The sequence below is a fragment of the Balearica regulorum genome, chromosome 3 (assembly GCF_011004875.1).
Source record: "Balearica regulorum gibbericeps isolate bBalReg1 chromosome 3, bBalReg1.pri, whole genome shotgun sequence".
NCBI lineage: Eukaryota > Metazoa > Chordata > Aves > Gruiformes > Gruidae > Balearica > Balearica regulorum.
Genome location: NC_046186.1, coordinates 59,518,101 through 59,543,692, shown reverse-complemented (window position 1 = coordinate 59,543,692; position 25,592 = coordinate 59,518,101). Strand labels below are relative to the sequence as shown.

Genomic DNA, 25,592 nt, shown 5'->3' with positions numbered 1-25,592 from the left:
CTTCTAATGCTTTCAGCAATGGGTAGCAATTTTCTAATATTTAATTGTTTAAGATATTGCTACTATGAAATATGTTCACAGTTTACGAAAATGCATGAAACAGTTCTCCGTCTGCTTTTGTTTCTAATGACTGCAGTAGGAATTTTACAGTCTATTTCAAAACAAATAGGATCTCATCCAAAAATGAGAAATATAGTTTTATTACCAAAAAAAAAAAAAAGATGCACTTGTCACGAGTAAAGTATTTACTGCAACAATACTAATATGAAAACATCACAGAAGAAAAAATTATTGGCAGCATACAAATACTTTGAAAGAGAACTAACACTGAATAATTTAATCCCACTCAAGGACAGATTCAGCTTACTTGATGACTGCTTACTTGGCTAACTTCTGCTTTAAATTATTGCACTCAGATATATTAAATTATTTCTTTTTTTAAAAAATGGTAACAACACCTGTATTATATACAGAATATGTAGCATTACCATCTATGCCATGCCAGCCCTAAAAATACACGTAGATGTCAGTCGTATATATATTGATGGTGAACTATTAAAAAAATTACTTCCCAAATGCAGTGTTATTTTAACTAATAATGTAATTTCTCTTTACTTGATGACATTTTACCTCCAGGTAAATGACCCCCTCCATGAGGGTATTAAAAAAATGAAGACATAATTTTACCAGTTTGTGTTTTTTCTCTCCCGTTTCATTTTATTTTATACAGCTATGTTTTCAAATGGGCTGTTACGCATCTGCTTGATTTTGAATTCAAAAGTAGTTGCGTGCAAACCAAGCTGGAGAAACAGAGTATTTGCAGAGTAGAGCCTTCCACTCGTGACCGTAACCAGAAGCAGATGCTGGAAGACCTGCCGTCCCGCGTCAACAGAGGAACCAACAGAGGAGCGACCAAAGGAGCAACCGAATGAACGAACGAACACCGGGTATCGCGAACGTGCCGTTACGGCAAAAGGCAGGAGGCAATTGCCAACATCAGATGCTGACGGGCTACCAATAATATACATCATGGTAGCTCTACATCCAAATTGCTGTTCCACTAAGTCATACTGCTAGTTTTACTCCCAAATGTAGGAGCTGTGGTACAAATGCAGAATTTTCTATCACTTTGCTTATTCTAGCAATTGCCAAATTTAGTCCGTGGCTCACTGGTAGTCCACAGGGTCACGGCGAATGGTCTGCCGGTCGTTCACAGACCCATAGCAAATAATACTTCATTTCCGTCAGTTAAAAGGTCAATGAGGAAGGTGCACAACTGTCAGTACTAAGTTTTGAGGGTTGGTGGTGGCCTGCAGAGCCAAAATCTTTTGGAACTATTGACTCACTCCTACTTTTTTCCTAAGCAAACTGTAATCATTGGCAGATATATACAACTACTTATTTATTGGTATGCTAGTCTATACTCGGCTGCATATCTCTCCTGTAGGACCCAAACAAGCGACTTTTAGTTTGTTAATCTTAATTGCTCTTATCAGAATAAAAACAAACCTCTTTGCTAATGATATGTTTGCTTTTGAACTTTTATTGATATTGTCTGCTATGTCTAATTATGGACCCAATCCTCTGCACTCTGTAGCGGACTTCAGAGGAGTTCTGCCTCTGTACAGCCAATTCTGCATTTACTACTGATTATGAAACAGAAATTTAGCATGCTCAAACTAGAAAATCCAGTAGGAGTTTGGGGAGTGAAAGGACTGCACACCAGACTTTTCTCCCAGTAAAGATTACTTTGGCAATACGTGCAAAATAAGTAATCCTTCAGGACCAGGTCCTTCTGATGGGGTAAAGTAAAAAAGAAACTTCAATTCCTACTGGCCGAGGGTCTGGCCCAGCATATTCTGAATTGGTCCGTTCAGGCTTCGTTATTCCTTTATCTTAAAATATGGGAGTCTGCAATATAATGCATAGAATGAGGGACTTGGATATTGAACAAAATGAAGTAACACTGGCTCACTGACTGCTTGATGGCAACTGGTTTGTACTGTATTTAAAAATACATAGGTTAAATGGAAATTTAAAACCACTTCCCTAGCAATGGGTTTAGGACTTACGCTTAACGGAGACTATCTGGGCAAAAGGAAGAGAAATCCAGAGAAAGTCTTCCATGTAATAGATGAATTTGACAGGTGTCTTCTTTATCTGCACACTATCATTTTTTTTCAAGTTCCAGTGTTCACTAATAGCCAAAATGATCAGTGTGAGTGATGACCGTAATCTCTTTTATAATAACTTTCATAAGCACTCATGCTCCAATTTTTGCTTCACACCAAATAACCACTAGTTATACCAAAGCATGTTTTGCAACCATCCCAATTTGAAGACCTCAGCCGGTGGACGATGTACACCGTGTCCAGGTGAGGTGTCCTGACAGTTATTTGTCTTCGTTGCCAAAATAATGAGACAGATTTCCATTCTGACTCTTTCCTGCTGTGATTTTTTCAGCCACTTTTTCTGCTGTGAATCCAACTTAACTCTTGTGTTTTAACCAGAAAACTTTGAGCAAGTACTCAGTACCTTCTCCACATTATACCAACCAGATAATTATTTGCAACCAACACTTCCATTTCCCTTTCCCAAAAATCACGCTGCTGAACGGGGGGGGGCTAAGACAGACCTAGGTGGGACGGCGCTCGCATGAGCAGCACACCACACGCACACGCTGCAGCCTCGCCGCTGGGAAAGGCGGCTGCCCTGCGCCCACCCAGCACCGAGACCGGCCGGGGGCAGGCGGGAGACTTGCCTTCCCCCGCCAAAAGGGCAGACCCGGGAGGGGGGCAGCGGCCGTGCCGGGCCGTGCCGAGCGGAGCCGAGCACCTGCCGCCGCGGGCTGCCCGCCGCGGCACAGGACAGCAGAGGTCGCCGCCGGCCCGGCTCTGGCCCGGCGCGGCGAGCACCAGGTGCCGGAGCAAGGACGGGCGGAATGGTGCCCGCTCCCCGACCCTCGCCCCACCGGGGTGTGGAGGGGGTCCTGTCCCCCAACCCCCCTGCTGCGCCCCCGACCCAGGGCCGAACCCCTCCACCCGCGTCCGTCGGGGTGGGCAGCCGCAGCTTGTGGGCCCGCGGCTGCCAGGGGTTAAAGGAGTGGGTGGGAAGTGATGGAGGCTGCGGAGCCCTCCCTTGCCAAGGATAATAAATCGGATGCCCTGACATGTTTTACTTAGCCCTTAGTGCTCCCTCGCTGCGCGGCCGTGGGGATGGGAGGGCTGGAGCCCCGGTCTCTCTCGTCCTCGGCTCCGCTTTAGGGGCACTTTAGGTGAATCGAACCTTGTGTGCAGGAGGCAAACCATACAAAGGAGGCTTTCAAGGGCTAGCCATGCCAAGCAGGGGAAGGGAGCGAGGGCTGAGCAAAAAAAAAAAAAATAATTAAAATAATAGTAACTTCCCCGTCCCCTCGCTGAGGAAGTAACTCAGTTACTTCTTGCTGCTTAAATGCAGGCTGCCGTGTTTCATGACATCTCCTCGGCATCTCCAGCTGTCAGGAAAAGAGGACAAGCACGAGCGGCCCCTCCGCGGTAGGTGCGCAGAAAATGCCTCCCCTCCCCAGAAACGGCGACGGGTCCGATGCAAGCGGGGTGGCGAGGCGGGATCGGGGGGACGTCCCGGTGCTCCCTGCTGCCGCATCCCGCCGCCGTCGGCAGCCCCTGGGGGTCACCGCGGACCCGGCTCCTCGGAGCTGCCCGGTGCTGCCGGCCACGCCGGCGCCACAGCCCGCCCGCCCGTCGCAGCGCCCCGCGACCTGGACAGCGCCTTCCCGAGGGGGCGACTCGCTTCTGCTTCGTTTTTCTTCCTGCCCCGATGCCGAGGGGCTCTCCTCGCCTCTCGTTTACCACATCGCCTCCCCCGGACGGCAGCGCCCAAGGAGCAGCTGCCAGCAACCCCGGGTGCTGCCCCTCGCCGCCCGGCCCTCCCGGCTCCCTCCTGCCGCCACCCCGGACCCAGGCGGCATTGGTCAGGGGCTGGCTAAGTCAGAAGGGACGAACTCCCTTCATCCCATGGGTTTCAAAAAAAACCAAACCAACCAACCAAACAAACAAAAAAAACCCCCAAAAACCCCAAACCATAAAAAAACCCCAGGGTCCACAGCCCCAGGGCAGTGCCGATGGATGCCCCAGGGGCTTCCCGGACGGTGCCACCGAGGTGACTAGTGGCGACTGGAGGATGGAAGCCAGTGGCCCGGGCAGCGCCGCGACACCCCAGACCCCCACTCAGCATCGCCGGGCGCCAGGCTTAGCCTATACCGATAATCTGTACTGCTGGTTCTTGGGCTGGGGGCTTCTCTCTCCGTCCTCCCCCAGGTGGCTCAGTGGTGACCGGGCTGAAGAAAGGCGCTTACAGCATCACGGCAAAAAGTTACCTGTCGTGTCATCGCGCTTTTCCTTTAGGAAGTGGAAAGAACTAGGAAAGGACGTTCCCCTTTACCAGACATTAAAATATAAAGGAGTAGACGCAGGTCTTCCCGAAGCGAGCTCTGCTCATCCCGGTGAGGTGAGAGAGGAAAGCAGAAAGAGATCAAAAATCGCCTTCATCCCTCCAACTCAACGAAACTGCCTGCAGATCCGCTCGGCCGCGCCGCGGGCGCGGGACTTGCTTCCTAGCGCACTCACACAGGCACCGGGGGAAAAACAACCCCCACCCCCCCCGGACAGGTGAACAGCACAACGAGAGGAAGCAGAAGTTATCAAAGTATAAATCTCTTCACACTTACTTCTTCCCTGTCGCCGTACCCTGGAGGCGTGCTGGCTGCCAATGTATTCCATAAAGTTCAAAGTGATAAAAAACCAAGAAATCAGTCGCAATTGCATAGTAACCCTTTGAGAGTTCGACTTCTCCTTTTCGTTCTTTTTTTCTTTCCTTAAAAAAAAAAAAAAAAAAAACCAAAACAAACGGGGTGGTAGGCGGCAAAGGATGAACACAGCAGCAGAAATACCTGCACTGAGATCCAAAGCTGGGCTTGGCCGGGTTGATGGCTTTTGCCTTTTCTTTTCCTTTTTTTTTTTTTTTTTTTCTCTTCCTTCTTTTTTTTTTTTTTCCCCCTCCGCTTTTCCTATTGCACTTTCCAACCGTCCGCCCCGCTACCTGCCGCAAACCTCAGAGGGGAGTCAGCAGCGAAGAGGAGCCGAGCAGCCGCCGCCGGGGTCCATGCCGGGCCGGTGGCCGGCAGCATGTTGTGGGGGTGCCGGGGTGCGTGCGGCTGTGCGCGCCCGTGTGTGCGCCGGGCGGGCGAGGTGCCGACAGGACGGATGGATGGATGGCGGTGGGAGAGGAGTGTGCGAGGGCGGGAGCGGCGGGGGGGCAGGAGGAGGACCCAGCCCCGCGCCGCCGCTCCGGAGCAGCCGCGCTCTGCGCCGCGGGCACCGCCAGCCGCCGGGCGCAGGTGGGCCGGGCCCCCCCCCCCCCCGCCCCGGGTCTCTCGCCCGCCGACCAGGAGCCCCCGGGCTTCATGCGGGAACTGCTCCGGAGCGGGGCCCCGGGGGAGAGGCCCCGGGGCGGGGCGGGAGGAGGCGAGCCCCAGTGCCCCGGCACGGCGGGAGGAGGCTCCCCGCGCCCCGGCCGAGCCCCCTCGGGGCATCAGCGCCCGAGCATCCTCCAGCGGCGGGGCCGGGTGGGGGCCGCCGCTCCGCGCCGGCCCCGCGGCTGCGCTGCCCCCTGCGGCGGGGCGGGGCGGGCCGTGGCCGTGGCCGGGGCTCTGCAGCCTCGCTGGCAGCCCCCGCCCGGAGAGCTCCGCTCGCCTCCCCTCCGCCGCCGGCCTTCCCGGGGCCCCCGCGGAGCTGCTACTGCCCCCCGCGCCCCTGCCCCCTGTAGGGAGGAGCCCCCCCACTTTCCGAGGGGACGGGACGGTGCGCTCGGCCCCTTCCCGCGGAGGGGGATACGGCGCAGCACCCCCACCCGTTGCCTGAATCTGCCCCTGACAGCCCTGCTCAAAATGGAGATGAGGAGATGGGAGGGGGGTAAGGGGTCTTCAGCATCTCCCTTTTCTCGGGATTTTCTCCGTTGTTGCCTTTCCCCCCGGGACAGGAATTTTACGGGGTGGTTCCTCCGGCGGGACGGGGCAGAGCAAAGCCGCCTGTCCCGTCGGGGCCGGGGACCCTCCCCATGGCCGGCTGGCAGCAGGGGGGGCGCGGGGCTGGGCCGCCGGCCGGGGCCGTGCCGAGCCGCAGCACCGGGGGGTACCCGCCGCCGCCGGGACCCTCACCAGAGCCCCGGCAGCAAAGGCGCAGCTCAGCTGCACCTAGGCGAGACACAGCCGCCTGTTTGACAGAAGGGTATCGCGTTTCCTTTCTCCGGCAAGGGTTCCTTTTAGGGGGGAAGGGCTAGAAACGGGGAGGTGAGGCTGATTCAGGGGAAAACCGGCGACTTCACTGAATCCTTTCTTGCTTCACTTCTTATCTCAGTGGCTATCGCTGGGATGAGAGAGAAAGCTGGATGAAACGGCGCTGATCGCATCAGGAACCTCAGTCAGTGGTGTGAGGAGCAGCCACTCTATTTGTAACTGTTTTCCTCAGGCTCTCCTCCCGCTGCCCCTCTCAGAGCTGTTAAATATCTGTACCATAAAATGTGGGGGATTTAAAGGTCTGTGGGAGGCTCCCTTTGAAAAGGACTCTGGGGAAAGTCTTTCTAATCCAGGATACTTGAGCCGGATGGGGTGGGATTGCCAGAGAGGCATAAAATAAAAGTCATTCGGCAGACAAGCCGAGGGTCTACGTTCACATGAAGAAAGCGCGTTCGCCTGGGTGTTTTGTTTTGTTTTGTTGGAGATTGAGACTTCTCGTGTGCTAGTACATGTGTGGAAATTTGTGAGCAAGCCAGGCGAGTGGCATAAATAAACAAGGCAGTGGAGAAAGGAGGGGACACGCGTGTGAGCCAACCTGCAGCCAGCCAGCCAGCTCGCTCGAGCAGCATTAGCACCAGTGGGCAGAGAAAGCATGTCAAAAAATAAACGCACCACAAGAAACATAAGGAAAACATTAAACAAATGGGGAGTGCACTCCCTCTCCTTGCCCCGACAAAGTATGGCTGAGAAACTCCGCTCGCTGCCTCTCCAGCCTGTTCCCTTCCATGTGTCCCTGCTGAAGTGGGGATGTGTGGGGCAGATGTGTTGGGAGGCAATCCTGGGGAGCACGCGGGTCGCCCAAGAACCTCTGCATACCGACTTGTGCGGTGTGTGCCGACTGAGGGCCAAGCAGAAGGGCAGCGTATGCATGAGTGACCAGCGGCAGGGGGGAGAGGTTGCTTATTTGCTGTGGAAGAGGGGCAGAGGCATAGATGGGGCAGAAAACAAAAGCTGTGCCTTGACTCGAGATGGGATCTGAAAAGAGGCAGGGCGAGAGGATGCCGGAAAGCCAGGATACCCCCCCAAACCAGCTCCGTTAGGGAGGGGGAAAACTACCCAACAACAACAACAACAACAAACAAACCCCATAAACAGTTGCTGCCATTCTGTGATAAAAGGAGAAGATTTATATTGCTGAAATGTGTGGAAGGCGCTTGTTCCAGAGCAAAACTCTGGCGTGCAATTCTCTGTTTATGTCGCTCATCCCGATGAGATATCGGTGGCAAAGTTCAGGCTGACATCAGCCCTCGGGAAGCAGAGCCGGCCGGCCGGGCTGGGCTGCACAGGGCCGCACAGCTGCACGCGGGCCTGCGGCCGGTGGGCTGCCGGCACCGGGGGGATCGGGCTTGCAAAAAGGCCTCCCCTCGCCAGGCCGGGGGACGTGAGGAGCCCGCAGCAGCGCACACGGCGGAGGGAGCTGGATGTAGTAGTTCCTTGCAACTGAAACCGATGAATCGGAAACAGCTCCCAGGGCGGTTTTGTGCGCCTCTCTCTTTCGGGGTTTATTAAAGAGGGTGGGGAGGGGGACGGTGGCTGATGATCCATGTTGTTGCTGGGAAGTCAAAGATGTCTGAGCCCTCTGTTTTTCTGAACTGCATTAAAACCAGCAGGAGAAGACTGTAAAATCAGCTAGGTATTGTTTTGGTTTGTGTTTTGGTTTTGGGGGGTTTTTTTGTTTGTTTGTTTGGGGGTTTTTTTATTTTTAATTTTTTATCTTTTAAATTATCCTTTATTCAAAGAGGAATAGTGTGTGGTGGTTTCACTAGCGCAATTCCTGCCCGGCAGTTTCTCTGTGCAACTTTAAAATGTTAATTTCAGTTTTCCGAATAGCTAATAAATTGGGGGGAAAAGAAGGTAGCCTCAAGATGCTCAGATTATATCCAAAATAAAATAATAATATTCAATTAATGGCTGATACTGTGCTTGCTTAAAATGGCATTCTAGTCATAAAAACTAGCCATGTGAACAGGACAGCTGAATGCTAACCCTTTGTCATTCTTCTCCAGACTGGAAATAGTTTGTGTAAGTGAACAAAAGGGTCACTAATTTGCCTTTTCAACTTGGGAAACACAGTAAAGAAATAGAGGCCTTGGATTACTCCTGATACATAACTTGAAAATTAAGCATACTCTGTCCAATACAATATCCTTGTTTTTCAGGTGCTGCTCCCTGTAGCATGGTGTAGATGACATCATAGGTCAGACTTCACCACCAAGGAGGTATCCACGTTAGCATCCCCACAGACCTGGGGCAGTAACGTCTGCTGAAGGGAGAAGCATTAGAAGTCTGGAGCAGTCATCCTGAGTAAAGGTTGCACAATCCGATACATCTACTATTTGTTAAACACCAATAATATTCTTGGCACTGCACAGAACCCCAAATCATGACAATCTTTGCCCCAGATTTTTTTTTTTTTCTATACAAACTAAGAAGCAGGCACAGAGTGGGCAAGGCATGCAGAGAGGTACAAATATATAAGAAATTACCCGAAACACACACATATATGTAAGTATGTGTGCGTATTACTACTCTTTTTCATATTTCCAAATCTGACAGTTGTTACATTTCTCTGTGTTTCCTACCATAACCCATTCGTTCTTTAGCTATATTCAATTTAGGAGTTTAATCTTCTGTAACATCAGGAGCATTCTCAAAAGCTGTTAATATCACAAACAGAAGATTATAATTGCATAATCTAAATAAACCAAGAAGTGAGTGATGAGAAATGCTTTACTCAGAATAACTTGAACCTATGAGAATATGTGTACTTTGAAAAAAAAAAAAAGGTTCCTAAAGATCCAGCCCCAATATCCTTAATAATGTCTTTATGCTCCAGATATTTAAAAGATATAATGGCAGAACATTAACAAAATGTGCACTAGGGAACAATCCTACACTGGCAACAGATAGACTAGATGACCTAATTGATTTTTCCCATCTCCGACTTGTGCAATTCTGTCATTGTAATAAAATCCCAGTGTAATCAAAGTCTGCAGGATTGGGCCCTAAATTAGGATGTCGGTCTGGACTATCCCTCAGCCTGGGCCAGGTCCAAAGCCTGCTGCTGTCAGCTTGACCCTTCATCAAGTCCAAGAGAGGTTTGAATCTGGTCTTCTGGATCACACTGGAAGAGAGCTGAATTACTGTTTTATTGTACGTAGGAAAAAAAAGCATATTTGTGGGAAAAACACATGGGCAAATTCTGCAGCACAGACCTTCCAGATGCAGTTCGCTTAAGAAAGTCCAACAGGAAGGCCTCAAAATGAAACTGAGAACTTTTTGGCATACGAGGACGATCAAACCGTGCTAAGTCATTGTTTCCCTGAATTCATCTATCAGTTGGTCGTCTCTTGGCCTTACGATCAGATTGTAAAACCTTTGGGCTGCAGACCAACTTTTTGTTCTGTGTTTGCAGAATCTGTGCCTAGAGCAAATGTATCTATGAGAAAAAAAATCTCAACATTGCCATGGAAATATCTGTGTATTTTGGGTGTACATACTCAACACAGAACAGAAGTGATTAACATAAATGCTTTTGTAATGTATGCTAAGTTGAAAAAAAAAATGCTTTCAGTCTAGATTAACCACCCAGAAGGCAATACCAGAATAACTGAGCTGCATTAAACTCATGCATCAGTTTGTGCAAGTATATTTCTCCTGTGGTGACAACCCATAAGGTAGAACTGTAACAGGGTAAAGCTGGAGGATGTGAGTAATCAACAATAAAGGTTTCACAGGATTCTGACACATCCAGTTGTCTAGGCACTGACTTCACTATGACTTGAGTTTTTGGGAGGGTGATTCACAACACCTAAGTTAGGAGCTGTTTTCTCACTTTGGCAGTGTTTCCTGTGAATTTTCTTGGTGACAATGTCAGTCTAAGGAGATCCCACATTTGTCCAAGCGACTTGCTCAGTCCCACTTCCTGGGCTGTGCTGGCCCAAGCATTAGCAGTCATACACTGGATCAGGCTGAAAAAATGAGATCCTGAAAAAAAAAAAAAAGTTTCTTTCCAGCAGATTCAGTTCCCTGATCTGATTCACCATGAGGAAATGGGAATGAAAAGCCTGACATGTAAAACTGTAGGAGCAGGGATTGTCTCAAAGGGGTCAGTGAAGCAATCTCACAGCTGAAAGTGAAATTACAGATGCAGGGTCCTTTGGAAAGGCAGGGAGTAGAGAAGAAGCCTGCTTCTTAATGTGTGGGGTGGGTGATGGGCATGTTGTCTAGTGTGCGCGCAGAGGAACACGCAGGCATGAAGGACGATGGTGCACAGTGTGGATGGAGTTCATGTGCTGCAGTTCCAGCTGTCCTCAACAACCCCATCCCATTACCGGGAAGTCCTGAAGCAGTGCAGCCCCAGTGACCCGAAGGCATGAGAGGTAATGCAGGGCTGGTAGTAGCTGTGCTCTGATGAGGGACTGGGCAGCCACTGTCACCTCATCAGGCACAGAGTGAGCAAGCAAGGGGTGCCCTGCCCTGTGCTAGCAAGGAAGGGCAACAGGAATCCGGCTAAGCCACACAAAATGGGTCTTGGGTCCCGTGTTAATAAATACAGTGAAACAGCAGCACTGCCCCTCCTAAATAAGCAGGTCAGGGTTGGCACAGAAGGAGAAGTTGTTTTACTATACATGCTTTGTGGCACTTAATTAGAATTTTATCAGGTGAAGACAACTATTATACTATTTAAAATGTTACAAGAGATGATCTTTCACTAAACATTGGTAAATGTGTCACTGATACTTATTCTATGATATATTTCTGTAACATATGATTGTATTAGGCAGATAATACTGGGCAACCAAGAAACACTTCTGCACTCAAGTCCTCTTGTTGCTTATTTCAGGGTGTAAATTGAAGGTCCTGAAAAATTGCAAAATGGTGGTCCTGAAGAAGGATGTTCTCTGCTTGACTCTGGTGCACCAGAGACATGGTACTCTTGAGAAGAACTTTTAAGCACGAGCTGATGTCAATCCCTATACCTGGAGAGCTTGAAGCAGGTGCATATGCTGCACTGACATCATCAGAACTGAAATAAACTCTTGCACTTGTCTGAAGAGGCACACCTTCCTCAGTCAGAGCCTTACCATTTTTGTGTACCTTCCACCATATTTCTGACCACTATTCATGACTGGAAAGAACCACACTGTGTTTTAATTCAGGACTTACTTCTTTTTCATATGGGGCTGATGGCTGGTCATGGAAAGACAATGATTTAGTGGTGCAGAGCTTCCGCTAAGCTAGTTTTAACATTTACTGCACCAAACAAGCTACAAACCAGGCATCAGACAGCTAGAACTTGAAAGCCAGGATTTAATGAAAGATGGAGGCATCTTCAACCTAGAAGTAACAAATCTTACCTCGTAGGCATATGGCTTTGCAAGTGACGTCCACCACTCAACAGTTAGATGTCTAAACTCCCCAAATAAACTGTGGGAATAGGTCCACCCCTCCAAACTGCTGTCAGAAGCAACAGTCATCCTGAACTGAGATCCAGCAGGAGCTGGCAATGAGGAAACACCCAACCCACCTGGGGTTTTCTGCTCAGCTGAATATCTGTCCGTGCCTGATCCAGTCAGCCTCCTCCATCAGGGGAGAAATTCAGATCCTTTCTTTCAACAATTTGAGTTAGCTTTCTCTTTTCTTCCAGAGTCCCCTTTAAGTATAGCAGCCCAATAGCAATAATACTTGGCCAGCGTGTGGCCCCGTGCTCCATGTGTACCTTTAGTGCGAGTGCGATTCAGGGCGCAATTGCACCCCGTGCCCTGGGCTCCCAGTTATGGGATTCTTCATCTGAGATCACTCCGCAGGCTGCTTGCTGCATCCATGCCACCACATAGCAAAGGAGACCAGATTCTTGGTATCAGACCATGAGAAGGAATTGCTTTTAAGGCACATGAAGGGAAGTCTTAATTTCTGTCTTTTTTTTTTTTTTTTTAAAGATTGCTTGCACATTTCACATTAAAAAGAAATTTATGAGCAGAAACTGGTATCTGCTGGCTGCATATATCCCAACCACTAAGCAAAGACATTATCATTATCATGTCTTTTTCTTCTGTCCCTGTTTTATAAAGAAATTATTGCACACTCCTTGCTGAGAGGGGTCCGATCCTGCTGGTGGCTGAGTTTGGCTGCTTCAGTGAATTTAGCTCTGCTGCGCTCAGCTTTGGCCCACAAGCTGCTCACCCAGGAGTCCTGCCTGGGCTGGCTCTGGGTCTGTGCAGGGGCTGAACACTGAGGAGGTGCACCCCAAACAAGGGAGGATATTGTGAATTTAATTAGGTGCTTCCAGGCTAAGCTGCTGCTGAAGATGATTCTTAGATCACAGCTTTCTGCACAGCCATCAAAGTCCCTGTTTGGAACCAACCTGTCTGCAGAGTTACATACAGTAATAACATTCAGGGCATTGCAGGGAAGAGTTTCATGGTTCCTTACGTGATACTGTCCCACCAACCTGCCATCTAAAAGTGAAATAAAATCTCCAACTGCTTAATCTGTTACTTATCTTAAATAGTTAATCGTTAGAGGAGGTTTTAGTACCCACAGATTCATAAAAAGGCATCTAAAGTAGCATTCTGTTGCAGGATTTAACGATCATTGTTAAGAAATTGTATCTTCCTGGATAAAACATTTATTTATAACGTGTGGAGTTAAGAGTGGTTTTTATCTGAAACAGTAGCTTCTACAATTATTACTGGCAGGCTATTTAACGGAAGCCAGGCTGTTTAACCATGGGGTATGGATATAAAGAGCACATGTATATGTATTTCAGGAACTAGAAAGCTAATTTTGTAATATGGAGTCAAGCAGGGCATATGGTAGATAACAGTCCCCTTTCACATTCTAACACAGGATTGAGATTTCTTAACAAAGGCAATAGAGTTGCAAAACAGCATGACTTTGTTGCAGTTAGTAATTAATGAGGTGCTAAAAGTGCCTAAACAGAGGATCCCAGACAGAGAATGCATGACTCAAGAGGATAAGAAGCCCCCATCATTTCAAACAACAGTGTCATTTAAATAAACAAGCAGCAAGTCACTGGGTGGGTGGGGTGGGGAGGGTGCATTAGCAGCCATCCCTGCAGCAGCATGCACGTTAGCCAGAGCTTTTCTGCCTGTGAGAAACCAGTTGTGCTTTTCCAAATGCAGCCAGAGCCTTAAGGTGTGAAACATTTGTTTAAGCAATTTTTTTCTTTTTTCTTTTCTTTTTTTTTTTTTTTTTTTTTTGGGCGGGGGGTGGGAAGAGGGAATCGGACACTCGTTGTTGCTGCCGCTTTTCTAGTGACATGTTAGCCAATTCGACTTATAATCAAACAGCAGTGATTGCCCTGAAGGCTATTACCAGCTACATACTATGCAGGATGGAGTCTACCTGGCAGGCCTTCCCCCCCCCCCCCCCCCCCCAAAAAAAAAACCCCCCACATATTTTCTGTGTTCTCAGGTGAGATATAAACAATTTGGCTTATGCTTTTTGATTTTCTTCCTTTTTGCATTTTAACAAGCATGGGAGATTTTATGTCATTCTGCACAGCACTCCAGGATTTATTTTTTTTTTAAGCAAAACCAATTCCAGTTCGAGTATTATATGAAAATAGCAAAAGTTTATAAAGTGTTTGTCCTGTAATGTTTACTTTCTTTCCAACAAAACATTTATAAATAGATTGAGAGAAGTGTGGCAAAATACCAAAGTCATCCACTAAAATATTTCATAAGAAACTATAATGTGAAAGGGGAATAAAGGAGCACTTTTGGAAGTGATGTTTGTTAGTGAATTCTTTTTCGTGTAGGGGGATATGATGCAATATGTCACGTTGACCCTTTGGAGTCTATGGCATAGTGATCCAAATTTATTCCTGGAGGGACTGCAGTGCAGTACATGAGTTGTAGCCAGATTGAATTTATCTACACATTTCTGCAGCTAAAAAGATGCTAGGTGGTTTGGTTTGTTTCCCCTTTCTTTTATGGCTTTAGAAAACTAGTAACTGAGAATGCATCACATGCTGGGAAATGATGGAGCCAGTTAGTAAGAAATCTAATTTCTGTATTTTCAGATCCAGGCAGCTACTACAGTATATTTACACTTTTTTTTTTTTTTTTTTTTTTTTTTTTTAAATCCAGGTATCTTTCCATCTTACTGCCTAGTAAAGAGAGAAGAAAAGTTGTGCATGTCCTTTATTCCCCCTTCATTATTACATACGAAACTTATGGAATGTATTTGATGTTCTGCTTGTTTTTCATTAGAAACATAGATATAAATGCTTTTGAAGACTCCATGTCTTGTTTCCACTGGGCTCTTTCTTGACAATTCAGCTGTTTTTTCTGTGCTACCTTTTCTTCTGTTCAATATCTCACTTCTACTTGTAATCCTTTGCTTCTCCCCCAGAGCGAGCGGTAGCGGGAGCATTAGTGGATGCGGAGCGTGGCTGAACATTGGTGTTCTTGTGTCGTGCACAAGGGGACTGCGGAAGTTTAACTGAAAGCAATGTGAAGATCTCAGTAACTACATTGGCACTTCTCATTTTAAAATAGGTAACTGAGCCTCCTTTTAGAAAAAAATAGACATTTGGGATCTGCAGACATTGCCGCACTGTGTTGAGTTTGTTTGAACCCCCAAGGGTCAAAGCGAATGAAGGTCCCGTACTACAACATGTCCCTACAGACTCTCTTCTGACTACAGACTGAAGGAAAAAGCCCTCCTACTGCCTTTAGTTGACGAAGACAGGCAGGATTTGGTCCCCTTTCTGGAAAGTGTAGGTACCCACTATTATGGCTCTTTCACCTCTTATTAAAAAAGAAGATCTTCCTTTGTTTTCTGGTCTCAGTGAGGCACTCTGGTCCGAGCCTTGCCGGGGCCTGGCTGTGACCGGCGCCAGGCAGAGAGCTCCGCTGCAGAGAGGCTGCTGGGCACAAAGGGATTACTGCGTTTGGAGAGAAGTGCTTTTCGGTGGGACTGTCGTGAGAGAGTTTCTGCAACAAAAAAAGGAATCTCCTGTATCAAGCTTTTCCTTAAAAATACTCTAGAGGGAGTCAAATCTAAAAGTTTATTTATCTTTAAAGTATTTCAGCAGCAGTTCCTTCTTTTAAAATGTTCTGTTTGTTTCCTGTTTATTTATTTTAGGCCTGTCTATTAATACAGCATTTTTGTTTGAATGTGTTTGTACATTTTCAGATCAGATATGTGCTAATAGTACTTAAGAGGCATTACTTGGAGTGATGTGTCACTGTCACAGCAATAAATAGCCCTTGAAACCAGAAAATACCAGTTTTCGCTTTGAAGGAAAGAGAGCCCTAGGAAACAAAAGCAGAAAAGAAAGTGAGTTTCACATCCCAAAGAAATGGAGGTATTGCTTGTATTAAAGACCAATTTCTACAATTCTTTGTATGATTTTAGTATCTGGTGACACACTAATAACTTCATATTAGAAGCGTAACTCTGAATCAGATATAATATCCCATCGATTACACACTAGTATCTTGGATGAAGGCTGTGAACATATTCTACTTTAAAAAGTGAGTCCACTTTTAACATTTGTGGCTTGAATATGCAACTATCCTTGCTTTGCAGGGTCACTGGACCGTGTTTTTAAGAATTAAACCTAGATTGTGGTGGGAGGGGAGGGAGGGCTGTACCACTTCAAAAATTATTCTGGGTGACAGTTTCTCCTGGAGCAGAGCTACCTCTCTTTACCCTCACTTTGCGTACGTATCCACTGTAGCAGCAGACTGGAAATTTTCTGCTTTTATTTAGCTTCCACTGTTACAGCTGCTAAATGTCTGCTGGCTTTCTGACAACAGCAGAAAACAAGCATTTGTCAGAAAACCATGAATTCAATTTCTTCCCTTAGAGGAGAGAGAGAGAGTGAGCAATGCTCATGAGGTTCCCTTCTAGAGATTCCTCCACAATCATTCAAGGAATTACGCCCACTGCCTCACGGAAAAGACTATCTGGTATCTGGAAACCCAGAAACTCCACAAATTCCCTGAGATCTAAACACCCAGCAGAGATAATGAGTGGGAGGCCAGAGCTAGCAGTTGAATTTCAACCTGGTTTCACTCATCAATGAACACATCCTGGTGTGACGCTGCAAGCAGAGCTCTGTGCTGTGAGGAGATTCATATTTTTTCATGGGGGAAATGGGAAGGATGTGGGGGGAGTAGACATGGTGCTGGAATTGATCTGACCGCATATCTGCATATGAACTTGTAATCTAGACTGCTTTTGTAGTCAGTGGAAAGACACATGTATTTTATAACTGATTTCTTTGTCTTGTGATAGATGTCTAAAAGCTGAGTTTAATTGTGTCCTAAAATATGTAAATGCCTGAAGTTAGATGAAATAACTTCCCTTCTGCACTGTTGCGTATAGACAAAAGAACATGTAGAGGGAAAGTCAGGCGACTGGTAGAGTATGGGAAATCAAATCCTGCTCATATATTTCTGATTTCAAAAATTATTTTTGTTGGCTTTGTTTCACACAGGCCTGAGGCATTTTGAAGAAACCCCTGGAAAGCACTGCTCCCTTCCCCTCTTACACCTGTGCCTCCTCGGGTGACGAGGGCGCTTGTCTGTCCTGTGGGAAAACCATAATCGTGTCCCTCTTTAGCATTACATTTGCTATGGACTCCGCAGCAAGAAATTGAATGGAACATCTTACCTAACAGAGTTCATCACATGGACACAGACTTTTCCAGCCCATCATCTGCAGCTTACCATCAATGTTCTTCCCAGCTTTTGAGCTCCAGAGCAGCATGTTGCTCAGGTTGCTGTCACTGCCTGTCTGACTGGCACTGGGGATGGGTGACCAGGTCTCTGCACAGCAGCTGAGCATCCCTGTCACTGCAGACTGGAGGATCTCCCTTCTTCTGTGACAGTATCCCTGCTGGAAAAGTCATAACTGATTTGGGAAAAAGGAAATAATTAATCAGAAAACACTGGTTGCTGCAGAGGAGAGTCACCTTGGTATTCCTGTTTGGAGCCAGGATGGACAGGGGTTTGATTTCCTCAGCAGGTGCCATAATCTACCCTACCCTACCTATCTCAATCCAATGCAATGCAATCCAATAACTTCTGTCTGGTCCTGGCTGGAAATGCTCCAATCTTTCCTGATACTATCAATAAAACCCCCGCTGTTTCCATGAGAAACTTTAGCTTCAATGCATCCCCTTTACTTACCAAGTTGCTAGATTGAAAAATCTAGTTAAACTCCTCAGCAATATTTTTCCTGTAGTTCTTTCTAACCACAACATTGAGCCCCCCTGAGGAACAAGGGCCATAGGACCAGTGGATGAACTATGGCTGTGTTGTTCAAAGAAATCAGCTGAATGAAGAGGAAGCTGGGGTTAATATGAAACATTGCCCTACACCTCACATTGGCTCAAAGAACATATTTTCCTTTTCTGTCTCTCTCTTTCTTTCTTTCCTTTCCTTATTTTTCTTTTCATTATTAAATGAGATGGATCAGGTTTTCCAAAGTTCATGAAGAGTAAGTGCATCTCCTGGTGTCATTGTTTATGTACAGAGATTGACTGCCCTCTGTCACATTCAAAAACCGGCATCACTAGAATGTTATAAAAGGACATTTTATTTAAATTAGATGGCTGTCTGCTGCCTTTGCCTCATCTATGCTTTTATAACTAAATAGAACATTTCGCACTTTTCACCTTCAAAGCACTTTATAAGCATTTACTCATTAGTGTTCATAGTAACCTTGAGAAATAACTTTACTGTTATCATGTCCATGAAGAAAGCTGAGGCAGAGAGAACCTGTTCAACATCACATTTTCCTTTCAAGTTGCCCACCAGCAGAACATCTTTTGTGGTACTGACGATGTGAGATCTGGTGTGGACAAGCCAGCAGCAGCCACCAGCATGGATTGCAAACACTGCAGTCTGCCCTGGGCCACAATTAGATGATATGGTTGCTGAATTAGCAGTGATCAGTCACAGCAGTGTTACGATTATTCCTACCTATTGGTGGAACTGCAGCAGTGGGAATGTTCTTTGGACCAAAATCAGTACAGACACAGCAAAACAGACTTGCCCACAACCAAGCCTATTAGCTATTGCAACATAATTCTTGTGTAAATACTCCCATTAAGTTCAGCTGGAACTATGAACTCTTAACTCAGGATGCTCTTAAGTCATGGCTAGGTTGTGGAGAGGTGAAAATAGTAGTGCCAGTAATTCAGTTTAAATAGCTTTTCCTGTTTGTTTGGGCTTTTTTTTTTTCTTTTCTTGTTCTCCCAAAGCAATTGTTGATCTTGAAAGCAGATGCCTCCAAGCCTGTCTTCTCCCTCCTGGAGGAGTGTGTTGCAGAGACTCTTACATGGCAATGCCTCCTACAGTGCCTTGGAGGGGGAAAAAGGTAGAGGGCATGTGGCAAAAATCGGAGATGCTGGGCAGTTCTCGAAGGACAGTGAGTAGCATTAACCCCATGAGGTGCTAGTTAACGATAGAAATGTGATGTTGTCATCAGAAGTACTGTGGCCCAGATTTGTATTCTCAGGTGATCCAGCCTGCAGAGTCTTTCCAGTTGTCTGCCTCAGGACAAGAATGTCCACATATATATATATATATATATATATAAAAAACCATTTAGGGATAGCTAATTAACTTTAAACTTATAAGCAGTCTTCATCCAGATTAGTTTGTAATAATCATCAGTCCCCAACAGTTTGGCTTCACCTAATTTAGTTAAAGAGGTGAAGTCAAACCCATCCAAGTCCCTATACAAATATTTTTATTTCATTTCTGAAAACTAGCCCATTTTAATTCACTTAACAGCTCTTCTTGACAATTAAAAAGGCATTTTAAAAGAGGCCGAACTACCTCACCATTCGGGATTTATGCCAGCTATTAAAACCATGGAGAATGTTGCACTAGGGCAGATTATGTTGCATCTGCCCTCCTGGGGATTCTTGTTCCTGCCTCTATAGTGCCTTTTCCAAATCATTGCCAAAGAAAAACATTGCAATATTTGCAGATTCAGGGTGGTTATGCCTCTGCTGTGCCAGAAGTCCTCGGTTCAGCTAAACCACTTACACATAGCATCCTAGGAAGACTCTGTTTCACGCTCAGGCTTAAAGAGGAAAGTTATCATTTTTTGTCCTTGCTTTTCTGACTCATCACGGAAAACACTGAGGAGCTCTCCTTCTCTGCTTTGCAAAATCTCACATAAGCAACATGTCCCCTGGCAGTCAGTGTCTGTGTAAAAGGGAGAAGCAGAAGGACATGGAAGTAAACTAAATTCAACTTTCTTGAAGTTGAAGGAAGAAGGAAAAAAACCTGAAGAAACAGAAGGAAAAAAAAAAAGTGTATGCAATCTGAGCTCTTTTGCAAACGCCATTCTTGCTTGTGGCATTGACATTTTACGGTGGACTTTGGTGCAACTGGGTCCTGAATGAGTATAAGATGGGTGTTGGACGTGATTCTGCAATCTCACCTGGTGCTGGTCAGCATTAACATCTGCACAGTTATTTGTCAGTGGTGTGCAGTTTATGTGGATAGCAAGGGTAACTGTGCTGTGCTTAAAGACAGACATGAGCAAAACACTATGCTAAAGATTTATAACTCAGGGGTGATTCCACGAGAACAGGGCTGTACCGCTGTACTGCTGGGATCCAGAAGCAAAGTAGCTGCTTTGGTTGGGGATGAAGCCCAAGCTAGGAAGCCCTGCTGGGCCTGGCCTGGCGCTGGGGGGAGCTGGCGCAGAGGGCCTCACGCTGACCCAGGGCGCCAGGGGATGTAGTGCCTCAGGCACAAGGTCACACGAAGGCAGATGCTCAGCTGAAGCCTGGCCTGGTGCAAAGTTTCTTGTCTTCTCCTGGGTGCCCATGTATTCAGGGGGTAGGTGTGTGCGGAGGCGGTTCTGGTTCGGCATGGCTGGCCGTGCCCGGCAGGACCTGAGCTGACGCTGTGCTTCATGTCTACGCACACCCCCACCCATCTCTGCCTCCCTATCTTATCTGAGCTTCACCTGGGGCCTCATGTCCCTGCCCTCCTCACCCCCGCTGCCCTCTCCAGAGAACACAGGGTTAACCGGATCTGTTGGAACAACTGAGCCTAAATCTTAGTTTTCTCCTGCAGAAGGAAAAAAAAAAAAAAAGGCTGCAGAAAAGGCTTTGGTAGAGATCGGTCTGACTGTGAAAAGAGGTGTCCATCTGAAGACTAAGAATAGAAGTGCCACCCTAAAACGAAAACCCCAGAAAAGACTGAGGAAACAGGAGAAATACATCCACTTAACGATGCTCCAGGCTGTCTAGGTGGCAGCCTGCTGGGGCGAGCACTGTGGGTTAATGGAGTAACCTCTCACCCCTGGAAACTAGTTTAAATCTTGCCTTAGGGTAATAAAGGAAAATTGCATCTGATGGTGTCAAATTAGTCCCTAGTGGACTTTTCTCCACATCACAAATTCACCACAAATTTCACACAATTTGTCATGATTGGCAGAATCTGCCGGGGAGAAGTTTAGGACGGGAATAGCTCCGGGTTTGTAGGCTGGAAGTCAGGGACTGTTTGCAAACGACTTTAGCACTATCAGGCCTTCGCTGTCAGAGCAAAGCCCTGGATTCATCCCCACTTTTCAAAGCAAGGGAAACAAATAGAGGAACCGTCATCTCATGACAGAATTAAACCATTATTCACCTCTAGAGCCAAGGAGGTTTGTCAGAGACAGATCTGACCTATTCCAGATTGACACCAACGTCTCATTCAGTGAAGTTATTTGGGGTTTACATCAGTCTAAATGAGAGAAAAAATATGATCACATATTACAGTTTAAAACAATCAAGTATTTTGAAAGCTAGTGGCCTTGGCATAAATAAAACTGCAGATTCTGATGAAATTTGGCCACAGTGTGTGAAATACCAGTTTGAGGGACTCCCCCTGCCCATATCTGGAGGCATACATCTGCTTTGTGCACAGGCACACATCTGTGTCTCACGCTTTCTCTGTACACACAGAATTTGAGGATAAATGACTTCATAAGCATATCCTGTGCATTAGAATTTTGAACAAATGATTTCTAAAGAAATAAAAAAGACCTTTTTAGAAATCTTCAAAGAAGAATTACGAGGATAGGGGAACAAATAGGAAAAAAAATGAATGCAAAAAAAAAAGAATGGATTCATTTTGAGAGCTGGTGGGATGTCAAGTCCCTCTCCTCTTGGTTCTGGTACCTGAGCAAAACTGCCTCTGATGGAGCTGGGAGCCTGCTAAGAAATGGACTGGAGACTTTAGCCCAAAGTAATTTCATTCAACAGTGTAATTTGAGAAATAAAGTCCTTATTTCTGGATGCTGTGAGAAAGAGGCAGTGTGCTGGCCCAGGTGGGTGTAGGAGTAATAACACTACCTGCTGACACAGCCTGCTGTTACCGTACGCTGCCTTTGAAAGCATCACAGCCCCTTGTTGTGTTATTACTGGATGTCCTTACTGCAAGTCATAGGACTTGTCAGATGGCTGCTTTCCAGATTTATGGACTTTGCTCGTATCCTGTTGAAAATTCTTAATAACGGTGCTGAATTGGATATAAACATGTGCTTAATGTCTTTGAACACGAAACTTAAGCACTTTGCAAAGATTAGCTGAACTAAGTAGCAATAACATGTGCGTTTTCTTTCAAACAACAGGCAGAAATGCTATGCCTGCTTTTTATGAACAGGCTGTCTTGACAAATCATACTTTAGAAACCTCGAGCTATCCCGTCCCGCTGGTTGTTTTGGTTGGTCCCCACTGACCTTTCGCCATGCTGGCCAAGGATGGAGGTGGCAGTGTCCTGCTGCAAGCCTGGTGCTTCCCCGCGCCCGTGGTGGGGCCATGCATGGGCAGGGGGGCGGCCATCAGTGAGCCTGCAAGTGGAAAAGGGCTAAAAGTCATTGCTCTAGAAATTAGGGCTGTATCTGGGGGTCTGGGAGCACAAGGACAGCACCAAATCCAGCCCTTAACCTGTTATGTGCCCCACAGGAGGTGCGGGTTCATGGGTGCCTTTCACAGCAGGGCCAGCAAAGGGAGCTCTGTCTCGCTCCACCTCCTGCCCAAGCCTCTTCCCCAGCCTGCAGAGCTGTACCGGCAGGGCATCTTGTGGACCCCCCTCGGCACAGTGCTGCTGGGGGTGGCGAATGGTATGGTGGACAACCTAAATTACAACATTTTTTTTCAATATATGCATATGTAAGTTTTCTACATAACTAAAATACAAAAAAGTAAATCAGACACACCTTAGAAGTTCTAGCTGAAAAGTAAAATTCTTGTGTCCATTCCTACCTGTTCGCACCCTTAGCAGCTCCCTTTGAATGATTAATATCACAACTTTGCATGAAGCTTTTCTTTGGCACAGTCTGTTGTACTGCAGATCCCTATCTAGTTCTCTAATATGAGCAAGTGCTAATATTTAAACAAAACAAATTTATTTCTCTGGTAGAAGCGGTTAGGTGGATCAAGCTTTGAATGAAGTGACCTGTTGTATCTCTAAAGGCCAACTACAAAGCTGAGTTAAGAAGTGCAATTAAGGTGAAATATATGGACTCAAGTCCTCCTGTGGTACTGGGAAAGTGAGGAAGAGAGAGAGGACTCAGAACTGAAATATATTTAGATTGTTTATTAAACCTTTTTCTTAAGTACTCTCTCATTTCCTGTGTTTCTAAAATAAAATAAAATAAAATAAAATTCCTCAGAGTGCACCTACTCACAAAACCTCCTACACCATTTGCCACTACTTAGGAGTAAGGTTGACCTGAAATTTGACTACAGCTGAGTTTCATCTTCCGTACAAGCAAAAGAGCAAATGATTCTCAGCACATGCACAGATGAATACAGACATGTCCATTCCCTGACATACATAACCCGCCCCAACCTGTTCAAATAATACTTTCATCAAAAACTACTGATAGAGGGGAAGGTCACGGGATATGATGTACAATGGGTAGCTGAGGACAACCAGAGATCGTGTCATGGGCAAGATCTGACAGCAGAGGAAGGATACAGATCTGTACTTCCATTAGTCATGGTTTCTGTACAAATCCGTGTAGATTTTTTTTTTTTCCCTTCAAAAAAATACATCCCTTAACTATTTTAATCTAAACCAGCACTCTGTTAGCTAGTAAAAACAGTGAGGTCTCATCTTTTTGCTGGCTACTCGCTAACAGCATAAATTAAACTTTGAAAATTCTTTCTGCTGTGGATGTCTGAGGCATAAATAACACCATATGTTCAGCAGCAGTTTAAATAAAATATCATTCTTACCTTGACAATGACACTCTAATTTAGGAGCCAATGGCTATAATCAAAATACAAACACTGAAGTATTCTGCTTAATTTTTGTAAAATGCTATATTACTTTTGGGCTGCTCTTAAACTATATAAAATACTGCATTACATTTGCAAGGGCAAATCCCCATTATCTTCTAGCTCTGTGCTGCCAATATATACCAATCAGAAAATCTAAATATCATCAGGAATGACCCACAGAGTGAAAAACTTGTTCCTAAGAGCATATGGACCCCACTGGCCTCAGGAAATATTTGAAGAGTGCACACACATTTTGTCAAGATTTTTGAAATCCTAGGAGGAAAGAAAGGAATGAAAACATGACAGAGTAATTTAAAATGGCAGGTATTGCACTTTTCTTGTTCAACACTGGAAATCAGATACCTAATATTAATAGAAGTCACTATTTTTATTACTCCTATTAAAGAGGCTGACACCTGCCACCTCCCAGATTTCTGAGAGTGGTTTAATTCTTCCTTCCCCTCTGCAGTGATGGTTATATTGCTCCAGGCAGGGGCAAATGCCATTACTTCAAAGATTGACATCTACTTCATCTTCCCAGGATACCGTACCTGGAGCAGTCTGTTCTGAGCAGAGGGAGAAATAAACCTTCGCTGCAGGAGCAGAAGTGGAGGCAGCAGCCTCTGAACCCAGCAGGGCCAGACCTTTCCTTTGGAGAGGGTTGGAGGCAGCTGCCCTGTTGCCTCTCCGTCCCGAGGTAGACCTGCCCCGCTGGATGACTCCAGCCTGGCTGATGGAGGTGGTGGAGACACGTCCTGTGTCAGGATGCTCAGTGCCGTGCCATGGGGATCTGCTTTCCCCTTAGCTCTTCTGCAGTCCCACAGCTTGACTGTGAGGTGATCCCATGCTTCCCTCCATTTCTTTGTGGGCGTTACTTAGATGGCAAGGGATGAGCTCCTTTTCTTACTCAGGGCTGAGCAGAATTTAAAAAGGATTTTTTAAATTTATTTCTGTAAATAAAAATGGAAAACAACTCATAATTGATGACAGCCAGCTGAATTCCTCCTCTTCCTGAGCACCTTTCGCTGCCTGCTGCAGCCACTTTGCCTGCTCATCAATCCTGCATTCTCAGGACCCTGCTGAAGAAAAATTCTTTTTATTGATACTGGTTTCAGACTAGACCTTTACCAGCCTCAGAGCTTGTTTTACTCTCTTCTTAGTAATTTGAACAGGACTTTTCCAAAGTCCTGGAGTAACACTTTTAAACATTTCAGTCCCGCAGTTAAAGTGTCCTTCTTTTCAAGTCTAGATATAATCATATCTCTCTCTCTTTTTTTTTTTTTTCCTGGTAAGACAGACTTTATAAACATAGATGAACTTTTTAACCTGACTATATGTAAAAGTGATTTGGTGAGTCTGATATAATGCCTGATATAATGCCTGATATCAGGCAATTTTTGCAGTTGCTGCTGTTGTAGTAGTCTCTCAGCACAGGCAGGTAGCCCCGTAGGACAGTGGTGAGAAATTTTCTACCAGCCCTCAACCGCAGGATTTTCAAAAGCATTGCACATATTTTTCAGGCTACTGCATGAAACATTCCCTTGAGAGCACAGAGGGCTTGGATTTACTGCCGCTGGCATAGGGTATGTGTTGCACTCATCTAGTTAGAGGTTTTCCTATAAATCACACGCAAGTTACCTACTTTCGCCTTTGCAGCAAAGGAATGAGAAACCTGCCCCTGGTGATGTATGGCTTAATACTAGATGCTTTCTAGTCGTGTGTAACTGAAATATTGTGAAGTTGGAACATTTTATAGAGATGGTTTTGCTGCGCTGGCATTCAGTGCCACAAAACACTGCCATCACTTCTGAATTTCTCAGAGGTTTTCACAGCTTGTTTGCCCTCAGGTTCAAGGACACATGGCCCTGTTACCATCAACAGGGGAAAGAAAGCTTTGGTGACAGTCCACCTCAAGACCGCTGCTGCATCTGAGCTTGCTGTGTGGTCACTGGGTTC

The 25,592-nt window shown here is 46.1% G+C and overlaps 1 protein-coding gene and 2 long non-coding RNA genes across 7 annotated transcripts in view; 2 read left to right on the top strand and 1 right to left on the bottom strand.

Moving 5' to 3' along the window:
• The window catches only part of RSPO3 (R-spondin 3), a 61,644-nt gene extending 56,005 nt beyond the window's left edge, over positions 1-5,639 (bottom strand). For 2 of the 3 annotated variants that reach the window (XM_075748041.1, XM_075748043.1), the window contains exons 1-2: positions 5,109-5,626; positions 4,727-4,872 (exon numbers count right to left, since the gene is read on the bottom strand). In XM_075748041.1, coding sequence (XP_075604156.1) covers positions 4,727-4,872; positions 5,109-5,590 — 628 coding nt within the window. In that variant the 5' untranslated portion in view covers positions 5,591-5,626. Of the gene's footprint in view, positions 1-4,726; positions 4,873-5,108 lie in introns of all 3 variants that reach the window. The other variant, XM_075748042.1, reaches the window with a different exon arrangement.
• On the top strand, positions 3,173-13,371 carry LOC142600990 (uncharacterized). Of its 2 annotated transcripts, none has more exons than XR_012834529.1 (3): positions 3,173-3,533; positions 8,512-8,857; positions 11,199-13,371. It is a non-coding gene; the product is annotated as an uncharacterized LOC142600990 (long non-coding RNA). The 2 variants fall into 2 exon arrangements; XR_012834528.1 differs by having other exon boundaries at positions 8,512-10,734.
• Positions 13,372-13,403: 32 nt separating this feature from the next.
• Positions 13,404-17,493, top strand: LOC142600989 (uncharacterized). 2 transcript variants are annotated; one of them, XR_012834527.1, is made up of 5 exons: positions 13,404-13,513; positions 14,735-14,880; positions 15,521-15,664; positions 16,199-16,427; positions 16,830-17,493. It is a non-coding gene; the product is annotated as an uncharacterized LOC142600989 (long non-coding RNA). The 2 variants fall into 2 exon arrangements; XR_012834526.1 differs by having other exon boundaries at positions 16,199-16,454.
• The last annotated feature ends 8,099 nt before the right edge of the window (positions 17,494-25,592 follow it).